Source organism: Ranitomeya imitator, chromosome 7 (genome assembly GCF_032444005.1).
Source record: "Ranitomeya imitator isolate aRanImi1 chromosome 7, aRanImi1.pri, whole genome shotgun sequence".
NCBI classification, from domain to species: Eukaryota; Metazoa; Chordata; class Amphibia; order Anura; family Dendrobatidae; genus Ranitomeya; species Ranitomeya imitator.
Genome location: NC_091288.1, coordinates 36,771,864 through 36,791,424, shown reverse-complemented (window position 1 = coordinate 36,791,424; position 19,561 = coordinate 36,771,864). Strand labels below are relative to the sequence as shown.

Here is a 19,561-nt window from a genome sequence, read left to right as displayed (position 1 = left end):
GTAGGTCTTTCCTCCTATTCCACTCTCCAGCAGTTTCAGGAATAAGCCCGGGTGCCACACTGAATCAAAGGCCTTTTTAAAGTCCACAAAGCAGGCGTATATCTTCCCATTCTTTGTATTGTAGATGTGTCTCTGAATGAGGCTGTGCAGAGTATAGATGTGGTCAGTGGTGCGGTGGTTCGGCATGAACCCTGCTTGGCTCTTGTTGAGGACGTTGTGCTCGGTGAGGAAGGTGAGGATCCTCTTGTTCAGGATACTGTTGAACAGTTTTCCCAGGTTGCTGCTGACGCATATGCCTCTGTAGTTGGCTGGGTCATACCTGTCCCCACTCTTGTGGATGGGTGTGATGAGGCCTTGGTTCCAGGTACGAGGGAAGTAGCCGGCACTCAGTACAATATTGAAGAGTTTAACCATTGCAGCCTGTATTTCTGGTGGGCTGTACTTCAGCATTTCTGGTAGGATTCCATCTAGGCCACCGGCTTTTCCACTTCTTATAGATAGATAGATAGATAATAGATAGATAGATAGATAGATAGATAGATAGATAAACAGATAGATAGATAGATAGATAGATAGATAGATAGATAGATAGATAATAGATAGATAGATAGATAGATAGATAGATACAGTGGGGCAAAAAAGTATTTAGTCAGTCAGCAATAGTGCAAGTTCCACCACTTAAAAAGACGAGAGGCGTCTGTAATTTACATCATAGGTAGACCTCAACTATGGGAGACAAACTGAGAAAAAAAAATCCAGAAAATCACATTGTCTGTTTTTTTAACAATTTATTTGCATATTATGGTGGAAAATAAGTATTTGGTCAGAAACAAACAATCAAGATTTCTGGCTCTCACAGACCTGTAACTTCTTCTTTAAGAGTCTCCTCTTTCCTCCACTCACTACCTGTAGTAATGGCACCTGTTTAAACTTGTTATCAGTATAAAAAGACACCTGTGCACACCCTCAAACAGTCTGACTCCAAACTCCACTATGGTGAAGACCAAAGAGCTGTCAAAGGACACCAGAAACAAAAATGTAGCCCTGCACCAGGCTGGGAAGACTGAATCTGCAATAGCCAACCAGCTTGGAGTGAAGAAATCAACAGTGGGAGCAATAATTAGAAAATGGAAGACATACAAGACCACTGATAATCTCCCTCGATCTGGGGCTCCATGCAAAATCCCACCCCGTGGGGTCAGAATGATCACAAGAACGGTGAGCAAAAAATCCCAGAACCACGCGGGGGGACCTAGTGAATGAACTGCAGAGAGCTGGGACCAATGTAACAAGGACTACCATAAGTAACACACTACGCCACCATGGACTCAGATCCTGCAGTGCCAGACGTGTCCCACTGCTTAAGCCAGTACATGTCCGGGCCCGTCTGAAGTTTGCTAGAGAGCATTTGGATGATCCAGAGGAGTTTTGGGAGAATGTCCTATGGTCTGATGAAACCAAACTGGAACTGTTTGGTAGAAACACAACTTGTCGTGTTTGGAGGAAAAAGAATACTGAGTTGCATCCATCAAAAACCATACCTACTGTAAAGCATGGTGGTGGAAACATCATGCTTTGGGGCTGTTTCTCTGCAAAGGGGCCAGGACGACTGATCCGGGTACATTTAAGAATGAATGGGGCCATGTATCGTGAGATTTTGAGTGCAAACCTCCTTCCATCAGCAAGGGCATTGAAGATGAAACGTGGCTGGGTCTTTCAACATGACAATGATCCAAAGCACACCGCCAGGGCAACGAAGGAGTGGCTTCGTAAGAAGCATTTCAAGGTCCTGGAGTGGCCTAGCCAGTCTCCAGATCTCAACCCTATAGAAAAACTTTGGAGGGAGTTGAAAGTCCGTGTTGCCAAGCGAAAAGCCAAAAACATCACTGCTCTAGAGGAGATCTGCATGGAGGAATGGGCCAACATACCAACAACAGTGTGTGGCAACCTTGTGAAGACTTACAGAAAACGTTTTGACCTCTGTCATTGCCAACAAAGGATATATTACAAAGTATTGAGATGAAATTTTGTTTCTGACCAAATACTTATTTTCCACCATAATATGCAAATAAAATGTTAAAAAAACAGACAATGTGATTTTCTGGATTTTTTTTTCTCAGTTTGTCTCCCATAGTTGAGGTCTACCTATGATGTAAATTACAGACGCCTCTCATCTTTTTAAGTGGTGGAACTTGCACTATTGCTGACTGACTAAATACTTTTTTGCCCCACTGTAGATAGATAGATAGATAATAGATAGAAGTATAGATAGATAGATCATAGATAGAAGGATAGACAGATAGATAGAAGGATAGACAGATAGATAGATAGATAATAGATAGATAGATAATAGATAGAAGGATAGATAGATAGATAGATAGATAGATAGATAGATAGGATAGATAGATAGACAGATAGATAATAGATATAAGTATAGATAGATAGATAGATAGATAGATAAACAGATAGATAGATAGGATAGATGATAGATAGATAGATAGATAATAGATAGAAGGATAGATAATAGATAGATAGATAAACAGATAAATAGATAGTTAGATAATAGATAGAAGGATAGATAGATAAATAGATAGATAGAAGGATAGATGATAGATAGATAGATAATAGATAGAAGGATAGATAGATAGATAGATAGATAGATAGATAGATAATAGATAGAAGGATAGATGATAGATAGATAGATAGATAATAGATAGATAATAGATAGATAGATAGATAATAGATAGAAGGATAGATAGATATATAGATAGATAGATAGATAGATAGATAGATAATAGATAGAAGGATAGATGATAGATAGATAGATAATAGATAGATAATAGATAGATAGATAGATAATCGAAAAAAAACAGGCAGCACTCCAAAAAATAAAAGTTAAAAAACGTGGCTTTACTGATCCATTACCAGCAATGTTCGGCAGGTTTCTCTGCCTTTCTCAAGCATCTACTGTATTCACATGTTCTTAAAATAATTTTTCTTTGCAGGAGACTTGTTTGAAAATTATTGTAAGGATGATAATCTGGCGACAGCTGGAAGGTTTTTCTACGCAATGACAATAATCCTCACTTACCCCATGGAATGTTTTGTTGCTAGAGAGGTAAGATGAAAGAGTTAAAATAAGAGTGTAAGGTGCAAGAGGAACAAAAATAGATAGTACAATATAAAAAGAAATCCTGATTTTGTGAACAGTGCTCTCAAATGAACACCAGATGGCGCTGCTCTTCCAAATCATTTTTTTCACAGCGTACAAAAGCTTCACATGAGGGAACTTAGAGCAAATTTCCAAGATTGCTGTTGTTCACGTTCACATTTGTGATGGAGGCAAAGTGAGGAACACAGGACAAAGCAGACCTTATAAAATGTATTCCCTATAGGCAGTGGCGTAACTACAAAGTTATGGGCCCCGGTGCGAACTTTCAAATGGGGCCCCCCCACCATGCCAAAATATTTTCCACCCAAATTCAAATTTTCCCTATTCATTTTGCACATTATAACTTTATTGCAAAGTTGTATAGTGTGACCTCAGTGGCGTAACTATCCGATGCCCCATCCTGGTATATATTTGTCCCCCATACTGCCGTTGTTATGTAATGTATAAAAGAAAATAAACCATTATACTCATCAGGGGCTAACATAGAAGTCATGGGGATCCATATAAGAAGTATAATGCACCCCCATAGTCCTGCTTATAATATAATGCACCCCATAGTCCTCTATATAATATACTGCACAGTTAATAGCCATCCATATAGTATAATACACTCCCCATAGTCCTCCATATAGCATAATACACTCCTCATAGTCCTCCATATAGTATAATACACTCCTCAGTCCTCCATATAGTATAATACACTCCTCATAGTCCTCCATATAATAAAATACACTCCTCATAGTGCTCCATATAGCATAATACACTCCTCATACTGCTCCATATAGTGTAATACGCTGCTCAGTCCTCTATATAGTATAATACACTCCTCAATCCTCCATGTAGTATAATACACTCCTCATAGTCCTCCATATATTAAAATACACTGCTCAGTCCTCCATATAGTATAATACATGCTCAGTCCTCCATATAGTATAATACACTCCTCATAGTGCTCCAAATAGTATAATGCACCGCCATCATCATCCATGTCGTACAATTCACTTCCCATAGTATAATGCACCCGAAAATTCTTTATATAGTATAATGTATTCCCCATAGTCCTCGATACAGTATAATGCAGCTCACATATAGTATAATGCAGACACCCCACAGATTATAATGCAGCCACCCCATACAGGGGCAGTGAGAAAGACATTGGCAAACGGTGACTAGGGGGCAGGGGAGAAGGACACAAGGGGGCTAGGGGAGACAGGCACAAGGATGACACAGGGGGGCTAGGGAGCAAGGAAGACAGGCACAAGTGGACACACGTGGGCTAGGAGGCAGGGCAGAAGGGCACAAGGGGACTGGTGGGCAAGGGAGACTGACACAAGGGGACAAGGGAGACTGGCACAAGGGGACACACGGGGACTAGTGGACCAGGGAGACTGACAAGGGGACACACGGGGACTAATGGGCAAGGGAGAGTGACACAAGGGGACACACAGGGACTAGTGGGCAAGGGAGACTGACACAAGGGGACAAGGGAGAGTGAAACAAGGGGACAAGAGAGACTGACACAAGGGGACACACGGGGATTAGTGGGCAAGGGAGACTGACACAAGGGGACAAGGGAGAGTGACACAAGGGGACAAGGGAGAGTGACACACGGGGACTAGTGGGCAAGGGAGACTGACACAAGGGGACAAGGGAGAGTGACACAAGGGGACAAGGGAGAGTGACACATGGGGACTAGTGGGCAAGGGAGACTGACACAAGGGGACACACAGGGACTAGTGGGCAAGGGAGACTGACACAGTGGACTAGTGGGCAAGGGAGACTGACACAAGGGGACTAGTGGGCAAGGGAGAATGACACAAGGGGACTAGTGGGCAAGGGTGACTGACACAGGGGACTAGTGGGCAAGGGAGACTGACACAAGGGGACTAGTGGGCAAGGGAGAATGGCACAAGGGGACACACGGGGACAAGGGACACAAGCACAAGGTGACAAGGGCGACAGGCATAAGGGGACTCATGGGGACTATGAGGAAGGGGAGAAGGGCACAAGGGGGCAAGGGAGACAGGCACAAGAGGACACAATGGGACTCCGAGGGCAGAGTAGATAGGGATGCACGGGGAGACGGGGCTGCAAGGGGACAGGGGAAGATGGGGGGAGACTTGGGAGCAGGGAAGAAGGGGGCACAGTGATTACGATGACAGGGTATATGGGGAACACACGGTGGGAAAGGGGACAGGGGAGACTTGAGAGCAGGGCAGAGGGGTCACATGGGGACAAGGGGCAGGGAATGCATGGGGGTGCAGGAGGACTCAGGGTATGGGAGATGGGGAGCATTGGGGACCAGGGGAGGAGGGACAAGGCACGTATGGGGACCTGGAGGAGCACAATGACCTGAACCTGGGGATCTATGAGGACACGGGGCATGGGAGAGCATGGAGGAAACGGGGCTGGTGTCACAGGGGGCCAGGGACGGTGACACACGGGCAGCAGACACCTCACTGTCGCCGATCTCATACACCTCCATTTTCCGATCCTCCACGTGGCTGAGCCGCTGCGGCGTCGCCCTCCTGGGTGGCTCGGTCCACGTGCCCCCCTGCCAGATCCGGAGCCGCCTGTTCCCGGTCCCAGCAGCCGCCACAGGCTCCGCTAATATGGTGGCCACCATCACTTGTTCAGATGTTGCACTGCCTGGGCCCCCGGACACAGTGGGTGTGCGATGAAGTGACATCACCGTGCACCCGCAGTGTCAGAGGCAGAGGGGAATGATGGGAGAGGGAGCGTCATCTGACACTCTCCTCCATCATTGCTTTGAACTGTAGCGGTGTCAAAGATGCCGGTATTGTTCAATGCGGTGGCGGCGGGGGGAGTAGTTTGCCACTGACCTGCCAGGCCCGGTCGCAATGGCGATCACTGCGACCGTGGTAGTTACGCCCCTGTGTATAGGGTAGGTACAGGGTATTTATTCACCATGTACAGGGTGTTTATGTGGTAGATACAGGATGTGTATAGGGTAGGTATGGAGTATTTATTGGCCATGTATAGGGTAGTTACAGGGTGCGTACATGATAGTTACATGTCCCCTTATGCATCATGCACAGAAAATAACGTCCCCGCACACCAGCACCATCTGCAGACAGGGCTGCACTGGCAGAATCCCCCTAGGGAGGAGAGGACGCCACCGGGAGCACACATAAGAGAATGTCCAGCACGGAGGGTTTGAGAGGTGCTGGCCCCACCTCCTTCTCCATCTCCTCCCTGTGACTTTCATCTTCCTCGCAGCCTCCTCCTCTCCATCCTGACCCTTGGCCTCATGCTGTCCAGTCTCCTCTGCTCGGGATTACTCCATGTTCAGTGAGCTGCAGGTGACCGCATCCCCGCCGCCTAAGTCACGGCCCTGTGCTCCCTGACATACCTGTCACCAGTCGGCGCTGCGCTCATCACTATGGAAACCTGTCAGCGCTGGCTCCGTACTGTGCGGAGTTAGACCAGTGAGGGCTACGGGGCGCATGGAGACCATATAGGACAGCTGCCTGTAATGCGGAAACATAAGCAGTGAGGAAGATTAACCCTTTCAGGAGCAGTGCCTTACAGCAGTCACAGGAGCCTGACAGTAGGATGGTTCCTCCTAAGCCTGTCTATGGCATGTAGGTCATAGACGCCGGTATAGTTTACTGCGGCGGTGGCGGGGGGAGTTCGGTGCCTCTCACCTGCCTGGCCCCTGACTTGCCAGGACCGGTCTCTGGTGACCACTGCGACCGTGGTAGTTATGCCCCTGCCTATAGGCTGGAACCTACAAAGAAATAAGCCCGGTGTGATCTCTGTGTGGAACAGCTCTCTGCTGCCCCCTATCGTCCGGACAATCACTCGATTGACAGACAGTTAACGGAGGAGGCCGCAGGCTGCTTCCGCTATTCAGCCGGATATTGGGGAACTTACAGTGAGTGTATGGTATATACATCTCCAATTCCACCGCAATGAATATATGTATATACCTCCGATACAGTTATTGCGAACTCCACAATTACCCAAGAAAGATTATTAGCTGCCACCACCAGTCGTTATTTTTTATATTCACCTACTAAATGAAAAAACTTGACCAAAATGTTTAATAAATGTCATTACATACATTTACCCAATACATAAGGGCTGCTTCACTAATGGCGACCCTCCACATGAAAAGTCACAGGTGTCTCTACTTTCTACAGGTGATTTCCAATGTATTCTTTGGTGGGATCCTTCGGACCATCGATCATTTTGCAGTGACACTGCTGGTTGTATCCTTTACCACAATTGCTTCCTTATTTTCTGACTGCCTTGGAATGGTCCTAGAGCTTAATGTAAGTGTGTGAAATGTCATGTTGCATAGTAGGAGTTTAGCAATATGATCACAGCGAAGAAGCCCCCCACCAACCCCCAGCTCTGGACCCCATCAGTTGAGCATGATATCTAAATGGTCTTACATAGGAAGTATAATCCTGTACTCACAGGGTTGCTCCAGACCGGAAATTTATACTCCCTCGTAATATTCCCCTTGGGATCGACACATAAATATGGCAATTGTCTAAATATAACAAGCAGTGTTAATGCAGGAATTTTTGGCCGTTCTGCAGATTTACTAGGAACATGCTGGGGACTAAAATTAAATGGACTTAAATTATAATGTATGAGGTCTAATATGAAAAGAAGCATTTATACCGGTGCAGCGACACAATCTAAAGCTCCTGGGTCCTACTGTGATACTCTAATTATCTTGTATCTGCTGTAGTAGTGACATCACTGCAAATACACTGCTCAAAAAAATAAAGGGAACACTTAAACATCAGGATATAACTCCAAGTAAATCAAACTTCTGTGAAATCAAACTGTCCACTTAGGAAAAAACACTGATTCACAATCAATTTCACATGCTGTTGTGCAAATGGAATAGAAAACAGATGGAAATTATTGGCAATTATCAAGACACCCTCAATAAAGGAGTGGTTCTGCAGGTGGGGACCACAGACCACATCTCAGTACCAATGCTTTCTGGCTGATGTTTTGGTCACTTTTGAATGTTGGTTGTGCTTTCACACTCGTGGTAGCATGAGACGGACTCTGCAACCCACACAAGTGGCTCAGTTAGTGCAGCTCATCCAGGATGGCACATCAATGCGAGCTGTGGCAAGAAGGTTTACTGTGTCTGTCAGCGTAATGTCCAGAGGCTGAAGGTGCTACCAGGAGACAGGCCAGTACACCAGAAAACGTGGAGGGGGACGTAGGAGGGCAACAACCCAGCAGCAGGACCGCTACCTCAGCCTTTTTGCAAGGAGAAACAGGAGGAGCACTGCTAGAGCCCTGCAAAATGACCTCCAGCAGGCCACAAATGTGCATGTGTCTGCACAATCGGATAGAAACCAACTCCCTGTGCTCTTCCCAGATGAAAGCAGGCTCACACTGAGCACATGTGACAGAGTCTGGAGACGCCGTGGAGAGCGATCTGCTGCCTGCAACATCCTTCAGCATAACCGGTTTGGCAGTGGGTCAGTAATGGTGTGGGGTGGCATTTCTTTTGGAGGGCTTCACAGTCCTCCATGTGCACACCAGAGGTAGCCTGACTGCCATTAGGTACCAAGATGAGATCCTCAGACCCCTTGTGAGACCATATGCTGGTGCAGTTGGCCCTGGGTTCCTCCTAATCAGGGCTGCCACTGGAAATTTCGGGGCCCCATACTGGCAAAATTTTCAGGGCCCCCTTGAGATTCCGCCCAGGCTCCACCCCAGCCCCGCCTGCACGCTCCACCCCTCAAACTGTCCACAGTCCCACCGCTCTCTCTTGCAAAAACTCCACTTCTCATCAACCACACATTAACAGTTCCCATCACCAGATCACACATATAGCCGGCAGCTTTTGTTTTGGCCAACAGATTTTTTAAGCCGCCACCACAACACGGTAGACACTTTTGGCCGGGCCCTACTCTTCTGTAACCTATTAAATATTTGTTAAAATATGCAATACAATTTAGGTATATTTTTATTTATTTTTCAATTTTTAAAATGACCAATAATATCACATACAAGGAACAAATACCACCGCACCATGACCAGACCACATATTACCACCACATAGTGACTGAATACTACAATTCTGATCAGTAATAAAAAAAAAGCACCATACTATCACCATAAGTGCCAGTATTCACAGGAGATCTGTACTTAGTATGCAGTGTCTGTGTACAGATAATACAGTGATCATTAGTGACATTATACACAGGAGCTCTGTGTATAGTATACAGTGTATCGTGTCAGTGTATAGGTAACACTGACTCACCAGTGATGTCTCTAGGTGAAGTGTTATGGCTGGCAATCAGGCAACACAGCGTGCAGTAATCAGCGCACATACAGAGATCTGGCAATAACCAAAAACAATAGGACGAGCTCTGAGACGTGGAATCTCTGTAGACTGCAGTACCTGATCTATCCTCACACAACTATAAGCAGCAGTGGATTGCGCCTAACAACTACCTATGCAACTCGGCACTGCCTGAGGAGCTGACTAGCCTGAAGATAGAAATACAAGCCTGACTTACCTCAGAGAAATACCCCAAAGGAATAGGCAGCCCCCCACATATAATGACTGTTAGCAAGATGAAAAGACAAACGTAGGAATGAAATAGATTCAGCAAAGTGAGGCCCGATATTCTAGACAGAGCGAGGATAGCAAAGAGAACTATGCAGTCTACAAAAAACCCTAAAACGAAAACCACGCAAAGGGGCAAAAAGACCCACCGTGCCGAACTAACAGCACGGCGGTGCACCCCTCTGCTTCTCAGAGCTTCCAGCAAAAGACAATAGCAAGCTGGACAGAAAAAAAACAGAAAACAAACTAGAAGCACTTATCTAGCAGAGCAGCAGGCCCAAGGAAAGATGCAGTAGCTCAGATCCAACACTGGAACATTGACAAGGAGCAAGGAAGACAGACTCAGGTGGAGCTAAATAGCAAGGCAGCCAACGAGCTCACCAAAACACCTGAGGGAGGAAGCCCAGAGACTGCAATACCACTTGTGACCACAGAAGTGAACTCAGCCACAGAATTCACAACAGTGAAGTCCTTCATCTTTCATCCAGCACAGACCGCCATCACTTCATCCAGCCAGGACTCTTTTCTGCAGGAAATAACACAGTTATCTCGAGCTCTGCTTGTAGAACACATTACTTAATTTTTCCCAACTTCTACATTACACCACATGAAGAAAAAGAGGCAACATAGTGTCACTCTACACAGTAACAGGACCGTCCCCTCATTTAAAACAGTATACTCAAACAATAAAATAAATACATCACTGCAGTAATAATATCAATAAATTAGTCCCTATGGTAATAATATCCCCCATCCTGGCCCCGTGTATCTCATTCCTGGCATCAGTCATATGTTCTCCCATCCTGCTCTCATGAGTATCCATTCTGCCCCATATGATCTCCCGATCCTGCCCCATCAATCTGCATCGTATCCATCCTGCCCCATGATCCTGCACGATCTGTCTCCAATTCTGCCCCCAGTGTCTCCAATCATGCCCCATGTCTTTCATCCTGCCCTGTGTCTCCATTCTGCCCCCTATGTCTCCAATTATGCCCCAATGTCTGCAATCCTGCCACTTGACTCCAATCATGCCCCCTTTGTCTCCATTCTGCCCCATCTGTCTCCAATCCTGCCCCATCTGTCTCCCGTCATGCCCCCATGTCTTTCATCCTGCCCCGTGTCTCCAATCATACCCCGTATCTCCATTCTGCCCTGTGTCTCGCATTCTGCCCCAATGTCCAGCATTCTGCCCCTGTGTCCAGCATTCTGCCCCTGTGCCAGCATTCTGCCCCTGTGTCCAGCATACTGCCCCTGTCCAGTATTCAGCCCCTGTGTCCAGCATTCTGCCCCTGTGTCCAGCATTCTGCCCCTGTGTCCAGCATTCTGCCCCTGTGTCCAGCATACTGCCCCTGTCCAGCATTCTGCCCCTGTGTCCAGCATACTGCCCCTGTCCAGCATTCTGCCCGTGTCCAGCATACTGCCCCTGTCCAGCATTCTGCCCCTGTGTCCAGCATACTACCCCTGTCCAGCATTCTGCCCGTGTCCAGCATACTGCCCCTGTCCAGCATTTTGCCCATGTCCAGCATTCTGCCCCTGTGTCCAGCATACTGCCCTCTTCCATCATTCTGCCCCTGTGTCCAGCATACTGCCCCTGTCCAGCATTCTGCCCGTGTCCAGCATACTGCCCCTGTCCAGCATTCTGCCCATGTCCAGCATTCTGCCCCTGTGTCCAGCATAATGCCCCTGTGTCCAGCATACTGCCCCTGTGTCCAGCATACTGCTCCTGTCCAGCATTCTGCCCCTGTGTCCAGAATACTGCCCCTGTGTCCAGCATTCTGCCCCTGTGTCCAGCATACTGCCCCTGTCCAGCATTCTGCCCCTGTGTCCAGCATTCTGCCCCTGTGTCCAGCATACTGCCCCTGTGTCCAGCATTCTGCCCCTGTGTCCAGCATACTGCCTCTGTCCAGCATTCTGCCCCTGGGTCCAGCATTCTGCCCGTGTCCACCATAATGCCCCTGTGTCCAGCATTCTGCCCCTGTGTCCAGCATACTGCCTCTGTCCAGCATTCTGCCCCTGTGTCCAGCATTCTGCCCCTGTGTCCAGCATACTGCCTCTGTCCAGCATTCTGCCCCTGTGTCCAGCATTCTGCCCCTGTGTCCAGCATTCTGCCCGTGTCCAGCATACTGCCTCTGTCCAGCATTCTGCCCGTGTCCAGCAATCTGCCCCTGTGTCCAGCATTCTGCCCCTGTGTCCAGCATACTGCCTCTGTCCAGCATTCTGCCCCTGTGTCCAGCATTCTGCCCGTGTCCAGCATACTGCACCTGTGTCCAGCATTCTGCCCGTGTCCAGCATACTGCCCCTGTGTCAAGCATACTGCCCCTGTCCAGCATTCTGCCCCTGTGTCCAGCATACTGCCCCTGTGTTCAGCATTCTGCCCCTGTGTCCAGCATACTACCCCTGTGTCCAGCATACTGCCCTTGTGTCCAGCATTCTGCCCCTGTGTCCAGCATACTGCCCCTGTGTCCAGCATACTGCCCCTGTGTCCAGCATTCTGCCCCTGTGTCCAGCATTCTGCCCCTGTGTCCAGCATATTGCCCCTGTATCCAGCATACTGCCCCTGTGTCCAGCATTCTGCCCCTGTGTCCAGCATACTGCCCCTGTGTCCAGCATACTGCCCCTGTGTCCAGCATTCTGCCCTGTGTCCAGCATACTGCCCCTGTGTCCAGCATACTGCCCCTGTGTCCAGCATTCTGCCCCTGTGTCCAGCATACTGCCCCTGTGTCCAGCATACTACCCCTGTGTCCAGCATAATGCCCCTGTGTCCAGCATACTGCCCCTGTGTCCAGCATTCTGCCCCTGTCCAGCATTGTGCCCCTGTCCAGCATACTGCCCCTGTGTCCATCATACTGCCCCTGTCCAGCATTCTGCCCTTGGGCCCCCTGGACATGGCGCTCTCAAAAAAAAAAATGAGTTCTTACCTGGCCATGCTACTGCGGTGGGCGAAGTTCACTTCCTCCACGCAAGTGAAGGACACACTCGCCGGCGGCTGACAATGACGTCAGATGCCGGCGAAGTGCGCACTGTGGCTGCTCAAGTCAGCTGCCAGCCTCCGAATGGCTGGTGGCGGCTGTTAACTATTGACACGTGGGCACAGGCCCACACATCAATAGCATGCCGCAGCGCCTGTAGGGGGGCCCGGTGAGCAGATGAGACGGGGGCCGATGCGGGCCCCCTCTGCCCACTGGGCCCCATACGCCAGTCATGGCTGTAATGCCCTGATGGCGGCCCTGCTCCTAATGCAGGACAATGCCAGACCTCATGTGGCTGGAGTGTGTCAGCAGTTCATGCAAGATCAAGGCATTGAAGCTATGGACTGGCCAGCTCATTCCCCAGACCTGAATCCGATTGAGCACATCTGGGACATCATGTCTCGCACCATCCACCAACGTCACGTTGCACCACAGACTGTCCAGGAGTTGGCGGATGCTTTAGTCCAGGTCTGGGAGGAGATCCCTCAGGAGACAATCCGCCGCCTTATCAGGAGCATGCCCAGGCATTGTAGGGAGATCATACAGGCACATGGAGGCCACACACACTACTGAGCATAACTTCCTTGTCTTGAGGCATTTCCACTGAAGTTGGGTTAGCCTGTAACTTCATTTACCATTTTGAGCATCATTCCAACTCCAGACCTCCGTGGAATATTAGTTGTGATTTATGTTGATCATTTTTAGGTTTTATTGTTCTCAACATATTCCAGTATGTAATGAATAAAGATTTACAACTTGAATATTTCATTCAGTGATATCCAGGATGTGGGATTTTAGTGTTCCCTTTATTTTTTTGAGCAGTTATGTGTTTGAACAAAGTGGGCGGTGCACAGGTGGGATAGGTTGTGGAAAAACTCACATGACAAATTTCTCATAAGTTGTGGCGTGACTTAAGTGAAGTAAAAAAATGTACTCTAGTACCTGACTATTCTAACTTTTAGGCAAGGTGACTAAGATACTTAGTTAAGATAAGTTACTAAGATGTTAAATTTATTTAGCGGCGTGTGCTCTGGGAATAAAAAATAAATAGCTGAAGAAAATGTCATTATAAATAGATTCCTAAATGCATTTAATAAGCAAATCACTGTTGTTTTGTGTAGAGAGGGAATGACTAAAGAATTAAAATGTCCGTTGCCTTGTTAACACTGACAGAAACCTATCCTAGAATGTTAGGAGAGAAGCCTGTGAGAATGTGCAATAGGAGAAAAAAAGCCAAACTATAGGGTGTATCCACGTTTGATACCCCTAAAAGGTCCTCTAATAGAGAATATCCAAATAGCCAGGAGAAAACCTATTTAAATATAAAACGTAACCTTTAATGGTAACTATCTAAAAACAATTTTTTATGGACAATAAACGTGATAAAGTGCAAACAGTGCTCAAATTACCAGTGCTCAATAAAAAAATGGTTTTGTCTCACCAAATAAGTTGTTTCTCTTGCGGGAGCGTTCTCATGCATTAAGGGGGAGGGGGAAACAGTTACTATTCTACCCCAGTCGTGCCCCTGTGCTTTGCTCCCGCCCTGACAAGGGCAGTCCCCAAGTTAGGCTAAATAGTTGTACCCACCATAACCAAGTAAACTTCCCTACGCGTTTCCTCTCCCATAGGGGAGATTCATCAGGGGAAAAAAGGGGATATGAATATTGTGGGATATTCTGTTTTGAAAGAGAGAGCCCCTGCATCGGCAGGTAGCTCCTATGTATCCAGTACACCTAGTTTTGGGTATGGACAATGGTAAGGTGAGATAAAGGACGGGAAAGCACCCCCTTATAAAGTTACCCCCGCCCCTCTCTCTCTCAAATGATTGCATAGTGTCCTACCTCATTTCTGACAGGTCTGTGTAGCAGCTGTACTATCAATTTCGTATGTGAACCTCAGGCCCATCTCATTCAGATTCAGTGATGGGCCTGAGGTTCACATACGAAATTGATCCCAAAAGATTGGCCTTCCTTGATGTCCTAATTACAAAATCGGAAAACGGGGATGTACTAGAAACCACTATTTTCCGTAAACCAACTTCTACCAACTCTTTGTTGAAATGGGAGAGTCATCACCCTTATTAGGGGCATACCTAAGGGCCAGTATTTCAGGTTAAAAAGGAATTGCTCGAATGCAAAAGATTTCAAAAGCAAGGCGGATGACTTGCGCCCGAGATTCCTCGTTAAAGGTTAGCCTGATCGTGTACTCAGAGAGGCATTTAAACATGCAAATGAACAAGATAGGAGGGGACTAATGCTACCCAAAAAGAGAACCGAGAACCCGGATGGGAAAGCTCGACTCATCTGTACCTTTGATAATGGGGCCCAGATGGTTAGGGAAGTAATTCAAAAACATTGGGGTATCCTCCGGATGGACGAGGGTATAAGAGACTTTGTAGGTGAAAGACCACACATCACCTAGAAAAAGCAAGTCGATAGGAAATCGCCTGGTACATAGCCACTTTGTCATGCCTGTGACTAAAGGAACCTGGCTACCTGCTAAAACCACTGGCTGCTATTGTTGTGGTGATTGTGTAGCCTGTGAATACATACTGGTTGGCAAAAAATTTGATGGCATTAGAGAGTCCTTTGAGATCAGAGACTTTATTAATTGCAAAACCAAGGGCGTCAGTTATCGTATCACCTGCAAATGTGGCAAAGCTTACATAGGTAAAACCATAAGAGAACTAAGGAGGAGGATAGGAGAGCATTTAGGCGATATCCGGAATAAAAGAGATACATCTGTGGCCAGACACGTAAACGGAGTGCACAATGGGGATCTGAAGGCCATACAGTTTATGGGAATTGAGAAAGTCAAACCACCAAGAAGAGGGGTGACTTTGATAGGGTTCTGCTTCAAAGAGAATCAAGGTGGATATTTTGCCTTGATACCTGTTATCCGCATGGTCTGAATGAGCAATTGAGTTACAGTTGCTTTCTTTGAAATTACAGAATTAGAATATAATTTCCCCCATTGGTAGGGTATTCTACTGCTGGTCATGAATATGTTGGAATTTGGGCTCCTGTCCCCTAAGAGTACTAAGCCAATAAAACAGAGTATATACTATCTATCATGATTTGAGAGTAAAATATGAGCCATTGCCATATTTTACATATCTTTATCTCTGGCCCCAATGTATGAGACATAAAACTGAGAATTAATAGATTTTTTATGGATATTTATATTGGGACGGTCTCCCCAGTGTTTAGGTTCTCCCCCTCTCATAGATTTAATCTGTATATGGGGGCCACTTGACTACTCATCACAGATTTAGATCGTATAAAGAAGAGTTATTTGTGATCTAACATGGTTTTGAAAGGCCTTCATCTGACCTACCACGTTTGTTTACACTTTTGTTATTTTTGCATTATGGCAGGTGATTTGATATCTTCATATACCAGATTCTTATCTTGCCAATATGCCCTTCAGTAAAAAATGGTTATCATGGAGGCATTATGGTATCGCCATATATACTGCTCCCATTCCGGGCAATATGTGGAGCTGGGCATTATTCTACCGCATAGTTTCACCGCACAGGTGCAATTTTGACATGTCGGCACATAATACCGGTATATATCAACAACATTAGCTCTGTACTCAATTGGTGGATGCAGAGCTTAAATATATCTATTGCACATGCATATACGTTGCCGAGCTATACATATATACTGTTATTTTTCTTTTTATCTACGGACTTCAGTGAGCCAGCAGTATAAGTTTAATAAACTGGGTTCACTGGCTATAATGCTGGGGTCTAAGCCTTAACCCCTTAAGTCCAGCTGTAAATCATGTAATTAGTTGCTGTGTATAAACTTGGGAACAGGCAGTCTTTTCAATGTGGTTATCTGACAACTTGTCATCATTTGATTTGTCAAGAAAAAATAGATTTGACCGTATTGTCCAAAATGTCTTGAAACAGAAATTGTGTAGAAACACCAAATTGTTACACATATGTCCACTAATCTCTTATAATTTTGACATTTGCCCTTACATTAAATCATAATATTCTATAGATCCCAACTAGAATTCGGGGTTACCAAGTTCTACATTGCCCAGATCAACTACCAGAAATTACTGTTTTCTTGCCATCTAAAGGGGTTCTCCGGTCCACCAACCTGCGCCAGTAATGTCTTGTTGACCTTATTTAAAGGGAATCACTCACCAGGTCAAAAAGAGTGCAAATTTTGGTCTTATTTTATTCCCCCAGCTCCCCTGAGTAATACGGTGTTTTTTTTCTTTCCGGTAATCAGGGCCTTTTTATTTAGTGCTCACAATATGTTAATTTTTATGGTCTTTACAAGGGGGCAGAGCAGCTATAAAACATGCCCCTAAGGATCCTGAGAGCCACGGCACCTTAGTAAAGACCATAAAAAGTGTCATATTGGAAACACTGAATAAAAAAAGTACAGAACTTTGGAAAAGTATGGTGGATTTAAGAGGGTCATCCAGACCTCTTTTTTTTTTTTGCAGGCCTAAGAACTATTAGGCAGCTGGTTGCTAACTGCCTGCCTGCTGTGCCCGGTGCTCATTTCTGCTGGCACAGAACGTTCACACACCACTCCTGCTGGCGATTCAGAGACTTCTGATAATGTCACATTGACAAAGCAGCAGCTTTTCTTTCAATCAGCTCTGTTGATGGAATATGACTGCCGAGGTCATGCTGTCAATCAGCATGACGTTGGCTTTCACGTCCCATCGACAGGTCAGCCCAGAAAGAGGAAGAACTTCTCTGTTGACTTGGAGCAGCTAAATCACCGGCAGGAGCAGTCAGTGATTGCTCTGAGCTGGTGCCAGGTAGAACAGGCAGGTACTTGCCTCTGCTATCAACTACTGTACCTGCCTGATAGTTTTTAGGCCCATAGAAGACAAATCCTTTAAGAAAAGAAAAAAAAAATGGAATTCTCAGGGGAGCAGCCGGAGTAAAATATAATCAAAAACGCCCACTTCTGACCTTGTGACAGGTCCTCTTTAAGTCACACTCTCACTTTAATACGCCCCACCATAACTCAACCCGAGACCTCCTCAGAGAGAGTCCATAGACCCCAGACGGTCACCCCTGCCACTGACTTGCACACGCTACAGTAAGAACCTCTCCTATCTATATTTCCTACCATAATATTGACTTGAAATAAATAAATCTTTAATGTGTGCAGTCAGGGGAAGCACCCATGAGGGAGAGTATACCACCCTACCCGGATTCCTGGAGATCTAGCCATTGTCTGAGATGTTACCATACATTCCTGAACAGTAATTTGGGAAAAAGGGTTATCCCACTTACATGTCTCGATGAGGGCATGGAATCCAAATCCAAGATGAAGCAAAAAAGTTCAAAAATAGAGATCCAGCACTTCTAAAACAAATACATTTTTATTCCAAATGTAGACAGGAGAGATGATGGGAGTAGAGAGCTGATTTCCCAGGGTGCCACGCTCAGATAGAGGGTTACATCCATAGATTTTGACGCGTTTCGAGGAGAACCCCTCTTAGTCATAACCTCAAGGTTATGAGGTATGAGTAAGAGGAGTTCGCCTCAAAACCTGTGTAAAAATTAGTTTGTTTTAGATGTGCTGGAAGTTTGTTTTTGGACTTTTTTGATTCCTGTAGACAACATCTATATGAACAGTTTAAATTGAAATCACTTAACAATGACATTTTTAATCCCAACACTTCAATTCTATTTAATATGTATCTGTTATTTTCAGGGCGTTCTCAGCGCTACTCCCCTCGTCTTCATCATTCCCACAGCCTGCTATCTGAAACTGTCCGCAGATCACTGGTACCACATTAACCATGCCATGCCCTGCTTCATCCTTCTACTGGGCGTAATAATAATGCCAGTAGGGTTTTTTATGGCCATTTTATACCCTCAAGAATGCAGTCATGGAAAAGAAATGTTTTATTGTTTCTCAAACTCCACATTCATGGATCTTCCTGTGACACATTTATACCAAACGAACAGATCTAAAATAAAATAATTCTTCATTTATTACATCATTTATGTTGATTTTATTTTTGGAGTCTGGGAATCTGTAAATGGCTGAATGCTTTATACTTTGTATGGATGTATTAAAGAATATCCGCAGAGAAGGATAAATCACCAAGCTCAGCATGAATAGGAAGTTGTTTTTATTGCCTGTTATTACAGAATAGATTTGGCCACAAATTTCATAAAAAATTTCAGATTCTGCAGAATTTTTATTTTTTATTTTTTTGGAATTCAATTCCCACGCAAAACGGCAGTGGCCGGCCACCATTTTTCTGGATTCAGAAGGGCAAGGAAATGGGTTAACAAAAATAAAAATACTATTCACCTCTCCACAGTCCTCATCTTGCCCATGCATCTCCCCACATGGTAGTCCCCGTTCTTAGTCACTGACTGCCAGTCTTCTTCAAGGCACAAATAACATTATTTATTTAAGGGATTATCCACTACTCAGACAACCCCTTCTGAATCCCTATGTTCCCCTCCCCAGTAAAATTGTAACACCTATACTCCCCCCGGTGCTGACACCATTCCAACTGTGTCGTCACTGGCTCTCCCGGGGCTCACCTGACATTGTTATGTCATGCGATCCCTGCAGCCAATCAGCGTTGGATTCACTTTTCCCTCCTTCGGATAAATCAAGACATCTGGATGAAGTCAAAGCTGCTGCTGCCCTCTCACTTCCTTCAGATGTAAGTTACGTCTGTAGAAGAGGAGAGCGGATCCAGTGCTGATTGGCCGCAGGGATCACGTGATATAACAATGTCACAGGATCCCTGTCAACACCCCTGGAACGATGCCGGCACTGGAGGGGAGTATAGGTGTTAGTATTTAATTGAGGGGAAAACATAGGGATGTAG

At 45.9% G+C, this 19,561-nt stretch overlaps 1 protein-coding gene across 1 annotated transcript in view; it reads left to right on the top strand.

Annotated features, from left to right (window-relative positions):
* Window positions 1-18,693, top strand: part of SLC38A11 (solute carrier family 38 member 11) — a 55,985-nt gene extending 37,292 nt beyond the window's left edge. The window contains exons 8-10 of the mRNA XM_069735349.1: window positions 3,006-3,118; window positions 7,339-7,470; window positions 18,421-18,693. Coding sequence (XP_069591450.1) covers window positions 3,006-3,118; window positions 7,339-7,470; window positions 18,421-18,693 — 518 coding nt within the window. The remainder of the gene's footprint in view (window positions 1-3,005; window positions 3,119-7,338; window positions 7,471-18,420) is intronic.
* Window positions 18,694-19,561: the final 868 nt, after the last annotated feature.